This window comes from Ammospiza nelsoni, chromosome 28 (genome assembly GCF_027579445.1).
Source record: "Ammospiza nelsoni isolate bAmmNel1 chromosome 28, bAmmNel1.pri, whole genome shotgun sequence".
In the NCBI taxonomy this organism is placed as follows: Eukaryota; Metazoa; Chordata; class Aves; order Passeriformes; family Passerellidae; genus Ammospiza; species Ammospiza nelsoni.
Genome location: NC_080660.1, coordinates 2,553,939 through 2,565,977, shown reverse-complemented (window position 1 = coordinate 2,565,977; position 12,039 = coordinate 2,553,939). Strand labels below are relative to the sequence as shown.

General features: G+C 46.1%; 1 protein-coding gene across 1 annotated transcript in view; it reads right to left on the bottom strand.

The window, feature by feature from the left end:
* ASH1L (ASH1 like histone lysine methyltransferase) overlaps positions 1 to 12,039 on the bottom strand; it is an 81,241-nt gene that overhangs the window by 2,680 nt on the left and 66,522 nt on the right. Inside the window, exons 20-27 of the mRNA XM_059490103.1 lie at positions 11,538 to 11,786; positions 11,172 to 11,258; positions 10,289 to 10,379; positions 5,331 to 5,469; positions 3,798 to 3,970; positions 2,490 to 2,656; positions 1,160 to 1,200; positions 292 to 593 (exon numbers count right to left, since the gene is read on the bottom strand). Coding sequence (XP_059346086.1) covers positions 292 to 593; positions 1,160 to 1,200; positions 2,490 to 2,656; positions 3,798 to 3,970; positions 5,331 to 5,469; positions 10,289 to 10,379; positions 11,172 to 11,258; positions 11,538 to 11,786 — 1,249 coding nt within the window. The remainder of the gene's footprint in view (positions 1 to 291; positions 594 to 1,159; positions 1,201 to 2,489; positions 2,657 to 3,797; positions 3,971 to 5,330; positions 5,470 to 10,288; positions 10,380 to 11,171; positions 11,259 to 11,537; positions 11,787 to 12,039) is intronic.

The window sequence follows — 12,039 nt, the reverse complement described above, 5'->3', positions numbered from 1 at the left end:
TGTAGATATGGAATGATGGGGGGGGAATTAGTTTATGGAAAGGTTTTGCGGTTATTAAAAATATTAGACAAAAAATTATTAAAAACATTATACAAAACAGTGTCACGGTCGTAAGAAATTCCACTTGGATTTAGTGGATTTCTGTTGCAAAGGAAAACATGGCTACAAAGAAATCTGACTTTCCTAATGCCCGCCAGCAAGAAATTCACACAAAACCACTCATTTTATCAACACAGCTCAGCCAAGCGACCCCAGAGCTGCAGGAGACCCAGGGGCTGTGCAAACCCTCACCGTTTTTCCCTGGGATTTTCTCTAGGAGGTTGAGCAGGATCTGGTTGAGCCTCTCCCTCTGGAGGTGCCGCCGCTCCTCGGGGCTGCAGAGCGGCCTCGTGTCCGAGGGGTTCTCGTCCCCTTTCTTGTCAGCCTCGCAGCCCTCGCTGGCCACGGGCTCCTTGTCGGGCTCCTCGGGGCTGGGCAGCTCCCCTGGAGCCTGCTCGGGGGCCCCCAGCACCTCCTCCATCAGGGGCAGGGAATCCTCCTCTTGGTTTAAGTCTTTCATCTGGGGTTTCGAGCGATCCGATTTCCAGGATGACCTTGCAGGAAAGAAGGGGTTTAAAAGAAAGTTTTTCACCTGAAAGGACAATTTTCAACGAGTCCAGGACTCATCCATGGGCTGGGGATCTCTGGAGCTCAATTTCTTCCCTCCACCCCTGCACTCACACCCCCCAGTGCTACATCACACCAAACCCAGCAGCTTTATCTGCATCGCACCAAGCGCAGCTTTGAAAACCAAACGGATTTTTATTTTCAGTTGCAAAATATTTTACCTCCAAAACCACTTTGGCCCAGCCCTTAGTGGGAAGTTCTTGCAGGCTCTATCATATCTGGGCTCTGAAGCCTCCTGTTTTGAGCATTTCCTCCCTCAGCTGCTTTTTTCTGACTGTCAAATGGCTCCTTTCTTTTCCTGATATACATTATTATTAATGCCTATCCTTCCTCACTTGTTCCCTTTTATCTCTCTGAAAGTTTTAGAGAGCTTTAAATAATTTAAACTTCTTATTTCCATAGCACCCAGGGGAAAGGGCCAGGAGGAGAGTGGGCACAGCAAACAAACAACATTATTTCATCTTTTCTCAACAATCTGGGAGGGGAGACTCACCTGCCTCCATTCCTCTTGTAGTTGTCTGGCACATAATGAGGCTGCAAGAGCAATAAAAGTTATGATCAATACCAAATCAAACTCACAGTGGAAGGAAGTGCTGCTCTGTCAAATACTCTGAAAGCCAATGCAGGACACTCTGGAAATGCTGGTGTACCTCAAAGAGACCTCACAGGAGGAGGCACAATCATGTAAAGAGATAAATTAGAGCCAGACTTGTCTGATTTTTCACATCTTCTAAATAAATTTCAAGCCACAGACCATCATGACAAAAAATAATCTTTGCTTTCTGCACAGCATGAATCTGGAACACTCTCCAAAGCCACTACAGAAACCTCTGCTCCAGGAAGAGCAGAGCTCACTTGCAGAAGGTTTGCAGATTTGCTACATCTGAGTCCCTCTCTGAGCTCACCCTTGAGCACCTCTCTGCCTCTCAATTGCAGGTTCTGTTACAGCCAGTTTCATTTCCAAGCTTCCTTTCCAGCCAGCTTTTCCCCAGGCTGTGCATTACTCACAGAATCTGGAATGATTGAGGTTGGAAAAACCCTCCCAGAGCATCCAGTCCAAACTGTGCCCAATGCCCACCTTGTGCCCAGCCCAGAGCTCTGAGTGCCACCTCCAGGTGTTCCTTGGGCACCTCCAGGGATGGGGACCCCAAAACTCTCTGGGTTTGGATGGGGATCCCAAAACTCTCTGGGTTTGGATAGGGACTCCAAACTTTCCTGGATTTGGAGGGAAGTTTGGATGGGAACCCCAAAACTCTCTGGGTTTGGAGGGAGGTTTGGATGGGGACCCCAAACCTCTCTGGATTTGAAGGGAGGTTTGGATGGGAACCCCAAAACTCTCTGGATTTGAAGGGAGGTTTGGATGGGGACTCCAAACTTTCCTGGATTTGGAGGGAGGTTTGGATGGGAACCCCAAAACTCTCTGGGTTTGGAGGGAAGTTTGGATGGGAACCCCAAAACTCTCTGGGTTTGGAGGGAGGTTTGGATGGGAACCCCAAAACTCTCTGGATTTGGAGGGAGGTTTGGATGGGGACTCCAAAACTCTCTGGATCTGAAGGGAGGTTTGGATGGGACTCCAAACCTCCCTGCCAAGGCCTTTCCATGAAGAAACTCCTCCTGATGTCCAACCTGAGCCTCCCATGGCACAAATTGAGGCCTTTTCCTCTTTTCCTGCCCCTTGTTCCTTGGGAGCGGAGCCTGACCCCCACCTAAAGCATCAGCTCCCTCTGCCTGACCAAGCTTCATTTATCAACACTCAGGAGCTTTCCAGAACTCCATCCAGCCTCCCACAAAGAGGTGAGGAGGCTGAGAGCAAAGCCACTCACAGAGAAATCCCTCTTGGGCGTGAGTTTCTTGGGGAAGTGGTCGAAGGCGTAGGGCTTGGTGCACACGGGGTAGCGGTTGCGGTGGATCTTGTAGAAGAGGTGAGCAGATTTATCCAGGCGGTAATCACAGATGTAAACATCCTGCTCCTTCACACCCTTCGGCCTCCCTGGCACCAGAACAAGGAGAAAAGAGTCATGGACTGAGGGGGAAATGTGGTTTATCACGCTGGGAGTGAGCTGGCACAGTGTTCCTGTTTGCTCTCTCTCTCAGAACCACAGCAGGGTCACTTTGAGGGGAGAACCTGCATACTCTGATCAAACACTTCCCAAACTTTCACAGACACAAATATCCACTGACAGCATTTTCTCTTCCCTCTTCAAACAGGAATCCCTGTCCCAGGGCAAAGCCTCAGCTTTTGGCCAGCTCTGAGCCACACAAACAACCCCCATGGCCTTTGGACAGCAGGAACTGCTCCAGTGCATGTCCTTGCTTCCAGAACAGAGTGGGTTTCTCCCAGTGCCTGGTTCAGGGTAAGGATGATGTTGGCTGGTGCCCAGCAGTGCTCACCCTCAGCCCAGCACCCTCCAGGGTCCCCTGCTCTGGGGAGGATCATCCCAGGATGTTCCACACCATGGAGTGTCCACTGTGCTGGCCCTGCTGACCCCAGGATGTTCCACACCACGGAGTGTCCAGCCCAGTGGGGGTGGCTGGGATGCAAATTTGTGCTGGGGAGTGGCTGCACTGGGCATCACTTGTGCTCCCTGGGGTTTATTCACAGAATCATGGAGTGGTTTGGGCTGGGAGGGACCTTAAATCTCATCCCATTCCACCCTTCCATTATCCCAGGTTGCTCCAAACCCCATCCAGCCTGGCTTGGACACTGCCAGGAATCCAGGGGCAGCCACAGCTTCTCTGTGCAACCTGTGCTAGGGCCTCCCCACTCTGACAGGTAAGAATTTCCTCTGTGTATCCAACCTAAATTGCCTCTTTTTCAGGTTGAAGCCATTCCCTCTTATCCTGTCACTCCAACTCACGATTAAGAGCCTCTCTCCTATCCCCTCCAGCTACTGGACACCTTTTCTCTGTAACCTCCTATTTTACTACTACTGTTGCTGTAATTATTATTACTACAATATTTTAATTTATTTCAACCATTAAACTGTTTTTACCCCAACCCCTGGGTTTTAACTTTTTCCAGTTCCCTCCCATCCCAGGGGGAGTGAGTGGCTGGGTAGTGCTGAGCTTCCAGCAGGGGTTAAATCACACAGCTCAGTGCCCAAATGCTCAGGAATGTGTTTAATTCCCACCTTTGCAGTAGGTGTAGAGGTCTAGCACACAGCAGGTGCCCACCACGGCCTCCAAGGGGATGATTTCATACAAGGGCACCCGGAAGAGCTCGTTGTGGTAGAACTTGCGAGACGGGGAATGGTGCGTTTCGTGCGGACGGAAATAGTGGTGGCCAAAGGCAAAGCGCTCCTCCCTGAGGGTGCAGAGGGGACACAAACACCAATCAGCCCAGGACACAGCTCACTCCATCCCCCTGCTTTGCTTTGAGTTCCCTCTCTTGCACTTGAACAGCAGAGTCACACAAATTCCATATTCCACTGCCTGCCTGCAGTGAGGGGAAACCCTCCCAATGTGGTTCCATGGGCACAGCAGACTGTGACTGATCAGAGCAGCACAGCACAGCTGTCACTGCACCCACAGCCTGTTCCAACACCGAGGAAATCCATCCACTTCTATCTCTGATCTTTTAATTAAACCTCCAACCTCATGTATTTCCACCATGCAGTTGTGGAGCACAAGCTCCAGCATGATTTCCATGGGCACAGCAGACTGTGACTGGCCAAAGCACAGCTGTCACTGCATCCACAGCACAGCACAGCTGTCACTGCACCCACAATCTGCTCCAACATTGAGGAGATCCATCCATTTCTATTTCTGATCCTTTGCTTAAACCTCCAACCTCAAGTGTTTCCAACCATGCAGTTGTGGAGCACAAGCCACAGTGTGGTTTCCATGGGCACAGCAGACTGTGACTGATCAGAGCACAGCACAGTTGTCACTGCACCCACAGCCTGTTCCAACACCGAGGAAATCCATCCATTTCTGTCTCTGATCCTTTGATTAAACCTCCAACCTCACATACTTCCACCATGCAGTTGTGGAGCACAACTTGAGCATGGTTTCCATGGGCACAGCAGACTGTGACTCATCAGAGCACAGCACAGCTGTCACTGCACCCACAATCTGCTCCAACACTGAGGAAACCCATCCATTTCTATCTCTGATCCTTTGCTTAAACCTCCAACCTCAAGTGTTTCCAACCATGCAGTTGTGGAGCACAAGCCACAGTGTGGTTTCCATGGGCACAGCAGACTGTGACTGATCAGAGCACAGCACAGTTGTCACTGCACCCACAATCTGCTTCAACACTGAGGAAACCCATCCATTTCTATCTCTTGATAGAAACTGGGCATCACTTGTGCTCCCTTTCTTTTGATTAAACCTCCAACCTCACATACTTCCACCATGCAGTTGTGGAGCACAAGCCACAGTGTGGTTTCCATGGGCACAGCAGACTGTGACTGGCCAGAACAGCTGTCACTGCCTGTTCCAACACTGAGGAAACCCATCCATTTCTATCTCTGATCCTTTGCTTAAACCTCCAACCTCACGTTTCCACCGTGCAGAGCACAAGCTCCAGCTGGGAATTCCCAACCTCTGCACCTGCACCTTGCTCATTCCTGCACCCTAAAGGTGAGACTGCCACACAATTCCTGTTCTTTGGCAGGCAGGCCAGTGGGATGGCTCAAACTCCAAGGCTGTCTGGCACTCACTTCTCGTTCTTCCAGAGCTTCTCGATGCGGAAGATGTCGAGCTTGTCGCGGTTGATGTGGGACAGCAGCCGGTACGATTGCCGCACCGGGTGCCCGTCGGGGGTCCTGCGGCTGTCCCTCATCAGGTACACACAGTCACCTGGCCAGGGGCACAAAGGACACACCTGTGAGCAGCCTGGCCTGAGAACCACAGGGAATAATCATTCAAATGAACACAGCCTAATGGTGGGTTGTAAGGAATGACATGAATGAACCCACTGCACAAGCTGCCAAGGGCACTCAGATGTTTTTCGCTGCAGCTTTACAGAAAAAATACCCACAGCTTTCCATGCCAGATTGAAAACAGCAACCTGTAAGGGATCAAAACCATGACAAACCACAGGATATGTAAACATGCCAGTCATGATTAGGAAAAGGTGTAGGAATTAGTGATGGCTGCAATAAATCTGTGAGAGAAAAGATACTTAGAGAGGAGGTTACTATTAAGAAAATCCTGTCCTGAGAAGCCCCAAGCCTTTGGTTATTCCAGCAGAATTCCAATGAGATGTAGAGCTCAGAAAAAATAAAGAGAATGCAAAAAGGACTGAACAAACTGGCACTGCTGGCAATCAAAAAGTGTTTCCCAAGGACAAACCCTAAGCTTAAATTTATTCATTTTGTCCCATAAGTGAATTCACTCTTTAATTTCTCTGCTCTGACCTGTGAAATCCCAAAATTACCTGGGCTGGAAAGGATTTTAAGGACCATCCAGACCCACCTCCATGCCATGTGCAGGGATATCTTCCACCAGACCAAGCTGCTCAGAGCTCCATCCCACCTGCCCTTAAGCACTTTCAGGGCTGGCAGGAGATTCCATTTTTTCTGTTATTTACCTCAAAATGACCAAAACCTGGGAGGTCCCAAGTCATAAAAGCTCCCCTGGGTAGGAGCAGAGGTCACACAGCAGAATGTTCTGGCTGGCAGCAGCAGCTGCTCAGGAGGAGAGAGCACAGGGACAGGCAAGCCCAGAAAACCTCCCTGTGCTGTCCCTGCCTTTTCTGTTTATGGACTTTCAGAGCCAAAGGCTTTGGGGAATTAATCCTTCTTCCAAGTATTTGTCTAATCTTTTTTGGAACCATTTATACTCTGACCTCTCCACCCTCCTGTGGCAAGGCTTGCCACAGTCTAGTCATGATTTTGTAAAAAAATCCTTCCTAAAGTTTAACTGTTGCCAGCTAATTTCTGTTTGCTCCCTCATTTCTGCATCCTTGCACCTTCCTGAGCCACATTTCCAAGACCTTCATCACTCACCTCCCAAATCACCTGGGCAGACTCTGTGCACAGAAAAGATGATCCAGATCAGATTATCTCTGTTATCCTTGTTTTTACAGGTAGTGGGATCCTCTGTGCAGCACAGGGCAGGCAGGGCAGACAGACACCCCAGGAGGTTACAGAAGGGCACAATCCCTTTGCTATTTTGTGCATAACAATTTCTGATACTCCCTTTGCCCTTTTGACTCAGCTGGAACATTTTTCTCATGTTTCCATTAAATTACAATGATTCCTGCGAGTTGTTTTCCCTATTTTCCCCTGTTTTTGTGTATGTGTAGTTATGGCTGTTTGCCTTCCATGGATATTGGTGTTGTTAATTAGCAGGCTTGGGAAAAAGATGCCAGGAGCCACTGAGGACATCATGGCCTCAGGGTCATCAACACCTCAGTTTTGCTATAACCAGATTCAGGATTAAAGTGGAGCACATTATATTTTCATTCATATAATCCCATTTATCAATCTTGTCTAAGTTTAAAAGATGATCCTAAGGACTCCTCATAGGCAGAAATTTCTCCCATATCTCCAAGCTAAATTTCATGATGTTCACATGGTCCCACCTCTCCAGCCTGTCCAGTCCCTCTGGATCCATCCCTTCCCTTCAGCATTTTGACCACACCACACATCTGACCTAAAACTGGGATAACAACAGCTTCCCTTTACAAATTTAATGGTAACTTTTAAAGAAATTGGAGAGGTGGGTTCCTTAAAAGAGTTTTAGAATACAAGGAACATACTGAGAGGAGCTACTGGCCCCAAGCAGAATGCAAATAAAACCATTTCAATTTAAAACCTCATTTTAAACCAGCTTTTTTCAACTTTTCTTCCTCACCTCTCCCATGAGAAGAAAGCAACTCCAGCATTATTGTGCCTGACTGAAAAACGAGCATTCAGAAGGAGATGTAGACTCTTGCTCTAAAGATCAGGAAATTTGATTTCAATTCCAGTTAATACTGATATTCTGCCTCAAAAATGAAGTTTCCAAGGAAAAATCAGAGCACTTGTTGCTGGTGCATCAGGGATGATGATTTGTTAGAATTTCTGGCTAGGTGGGTTTTCCAGGATCCATTCTATCAATTCCTACCCAAGACAGAACTCCATGGGATGGAATGGATCAGATCTGTTTTATTTTTATCATCTCCTGAGTTTAGCTATTAGGGAATTTTTGCAGTGGTGTACACTCAACAACTTCCAGCAGAATTGCCAAAAAATGAAGAAACAAGTCCTGCAACCATCCCTGAGATCCCTCTGAGAGGGATTTGGTCACAGCAGAGTGTGAGCACTCACAGAGCTGATTTTCAGTCTTGTTGCTCCAAAACATCAGCTCTCAAGCTTGGAACTGCTGTTCAGGGTGCAGCTCCTCCTGGGCAGGCACTCAGTGCACAACTCCCAGGAAAATATAAACCCACACACACACTGAGGGGCTGCAGAGCATGATTTTGCCTCAGAATGTGGAATTATGAGGCCCTGTAGACACCAGAGGGAGTAAAAAGCTGTTTTTGCCACAGTCCAAGCTGCCTGATACACCCACAGCACAGTAAAGGTTCTGCCTGAGGACTCAGGGTGGAAAAATCAACAAGCCCAAGGATTTCCCCTTCCCCTGCTGGAGCTGCATGTTCTGTTCCAGCACCTTGTGGTGGAATTTGCTTCATCTGCTCCCTGGGCTTGCAGAGGTGCCCTGAAGCTGCAGTTTGGTCTCTTTGTCCCCTGCTGATGGCACACAGAGCTCAGCAATGTCCCACAGAGGGACATTTCTCTCTTGAAAGGGCATTTCTCTCATTAAGGTCACCAAGATCAGCTCAGAGACACACAAGGAAAATTTAACACACTTGTGACAGAAATGATCTTAATGCTCTGAACACCTGGAAGATGCCACAAGCTCCTGATAAAACATCATCCATTTCAACAGAAAATATAAAAGCAAGTTCTAATACAGCCCTTGAAGTAAAAAATGACATGAGAAACCCAAAGGCTGAACTCTGGACAGAACAGACAATGCAGAGCAACACCCAGCAAGGAGAACTGAATGCAAATTCCAGAATCCTGCAGATGGGATAATGAATATGCTGGGTTTTGACCTTTTTCTAAATTCCCCATTTTCCTGAAGGCTCTCCTATTCCCCTCCAGCAAACTTATCAGCTGGTTTCACTCATTCAAGAGCAGTTTCCTGATAGTGATAAAGGGTTTTTTTCTAACCTTCTATCTGTAGGATGAAATTAAAAACAAAAAAAATAATCAGTGAGGTGAATTGTGTGGCTGTGGCAGCTGCCTTGGAGAGATTCAGGAATTCAGAGCACAGTCCAGAGGAGATAAACTTTAGGGAACACACAAGCAACGAGCTGGATGTTTTAATGCCCATTCTGCACTAAAATACTGGAGGTCTGACAGCTTTCTTGGCCTTTACTTCTAAATGTTAACTACCAGCAGTTGGCTCAGCATCATCCTCCCCCGGCCAGGACAACCCTGTGCTAATTAACATTTCTTCATCAACAGCCTGTGAGAACTCTGACTGTGTGTCACTCCCAGCACTGCAGAGGGAGCAGTGAAAAATGAAAGTATTTTTGACAGATGCCACAACTGGCAGCTTCCACTTGTGAAAAATTAAATTATTTTTGCCAGAGTAATGCCACAAGTGGCAGCTTCCACTTGTGAAAAATTAAATTATTTTTGCCAGAGTAATGGCACAACTGGCAGCTTCCACTTGGGAAAAATCAAAGTATTTTTGTGAAGGTAATGGCACAAGTAGCAGTTTCCACTTGTGAAAAATTAAATTATTTTTGCCAGAGTAATGGTACAAAGTGGCAGCTTCCACTTGTGAAAAATGAAAATATTTTTGCCAGGGTAGTGGCACAAGTGGCAGCTTCCCCTTGGGAAAAATCGAAGTATTTTTGATAGAGTAATGCTACAACTGGCAGCTTCCACTTGGGAAAAATGAAAATATTTTTGCCACAAGTGGCAGTTCCCACTTGTGAAAAATGGAAGTGTTTGTGCCAGAGTAATGGCACAAGTGGCAGCTTCCACTTGTGAAAAATGAAAGTATTTTTGCCAGGGTAGTGGCACAAGTGGCAGCTTCCCCTTATGAAAAATCGAAGTATTTTTGCCACAAGTGGCAGCTTCCACTTGGGAAAAATGAAAGTATTTTTGCCACAAGTGGCAGTTCCCACTTGTGAAAAATGGAAGTGTTTGTGCCAGAGTAATGGCACAAGTGGCAGCTTCCACTTGTGAAAAATGCTTCCACTTGTGAAAAATTAAATTATTTTTAATAAGAGTAATGGTACAAAGCGGCAGCTTCCACTTGTGAAAAATGGAAGTATTTTTGACAGAGTAATGGCACAAGTAGCAGTTTCCACTTGTGAAAAATTAAATTATTTTTGACAGAGTAATGGCACAAGTGGCAGCTTCCACTTGGGAAAAATTAAATTATTTTTGATAAGAGTAATGGTACAAAGTAGCAGCTTCCACTTGGGAAAAATTAAATTATTTTTGATAGAGTAATGGCACAAGTGGCAGCTTCCACTTGTGAAAAATGGAAGTATTTTTGACAGAGTAATGGCACAAGTGGCAGCTTCCACTTGTGAAAAATGCAAGTGTTTTTGCCAGGGTGATGCCAGAGATCCCTGCACTCTGCTGGCCCCAGAGGCAGCACCCACCTTGGCGCAGCAGCAGATCATCCCTCAAGAGGCAGATGTAATAAACACAGCCAGGCTGGGCATAGTGGGGCCGAGGGATCATGGGAACCTCCTGCAGGGAAGAAGAAAGGGAGTTGTGAGATTTATAACACAGGAAATAGTTGGTTATAGTTTTTTTTTTTTATTATAAGGTGTTATATAACTTTCTGACCCAATAGGCTGATGTTAACAGAGTTTATTTTGCTTTTTTGATTTATCACTTTTATTTCTTTTCATTGTAACGTGGATATTTTTGTCTAATAAGGTCTTATTACATGTATGTAATACGTAACATATTACATATGTTTTTATTATAACATCTAAATTTTAGCTTATTTTATACAATTACATTATTACTATACTACAAAATGTTTTATCATCTTATTTAATCGATATTATAAATATATTTAATATAGTATATTATAGTATATTATATATACCATACATATTATAGATATTATATATATAATATATGTTTTTATAGATATGTGTAGATATATTCTAGACATATATTTTCTTACTTAATGAATATTCTTACTTATAACTATACAAGCCTAAGTTTATAATTTTTCTATTCAATGTTTGTGTATTTTGCTTTTATTTAGGCTTCTTCAAAGGTTACAAATCAAACCCACTTGAGTCTGTGAATATTTCTATCTTTCCAATTCCCACACCACCCTATGGAAATACACAGAGAAAAACTGAGAAAATAGCAGAGAAAAACTGACCCCTCATGGAACTGAACCTAAATCAAGGAAGCTTCACCAATTCCAAAAGATACAAATTCAAAACACAAATACAAACTAAACCCCTAAGGAGCTGCTGGAGATTTATAAGAGTGATAGGAAGAAGAGATTTGTTTTACCCTGTTCACAGCTCGAGGTTCACACTGCTCACACAGGTAGTGTTCAACATCTGAGTTCACACCCATGCAGTCACAGTGCTGCCACACCTGGAAAAACAGGTACAGCTCAGTCACAAAGTCCTGGCACAGATTATAGCTGCAAACTGCATTTTCTCAACAAATATTAAGGAAAGCAAGAAAATAATCTTCACAGAGGAGATTTTCTATGAACTATTTTACACCACATCAGCAGACTGACAGGATATCCATGCAACAGAAGTGTCTTTGCCTGCCAGACTGATTTATTAATGCAATAAAAAATCTCACAGCAACCCAGAACTTCTCAGGTCTCTGAACACCCAAAACCCAGCAACACCCAACACCCACCATGCATTTTTCACACTGGATCATGAGCCCCTCATCCTTGTAGAGGCCGCAGATGCAGCGGATGACGTCCTCGTCCTTCTCGTGCCCGTTGTCCTTGTCACACACCGAGGTCTCGCTGCTGTCGGCCTCGCTCGCCGTCTCCCCCACGATCTCGTCGATCTGGGCCGAGGCCTCGTGCCGCGCATTGTAGTAGGCCTTGCGCAGGCGGCACACGTCCCGCCCCGTCGGGGACTTCCTGCCGTAGTATTTCTGCAAAAATCACAAAAAACCCCAAACAGTGCTTTATTTCCAAGTCCTGTCCTGTTTAGTTCCTGTCTGTGTACACCTGGGCAGCCTGGTGGCCTCTCCATCTCCCTCATGACTCTGGCCAGCACTGTAGTAGGCCTTGCGCAGGTGGCACACATCCCGCCCCGCTGGTGACTTCCTGCCATAGTATTTCTGAAAAAAATCCCAAAAAATGCCAAAAGAAGCTTTATTTCCAAGTCCTGTCCTGTTTAGCTCC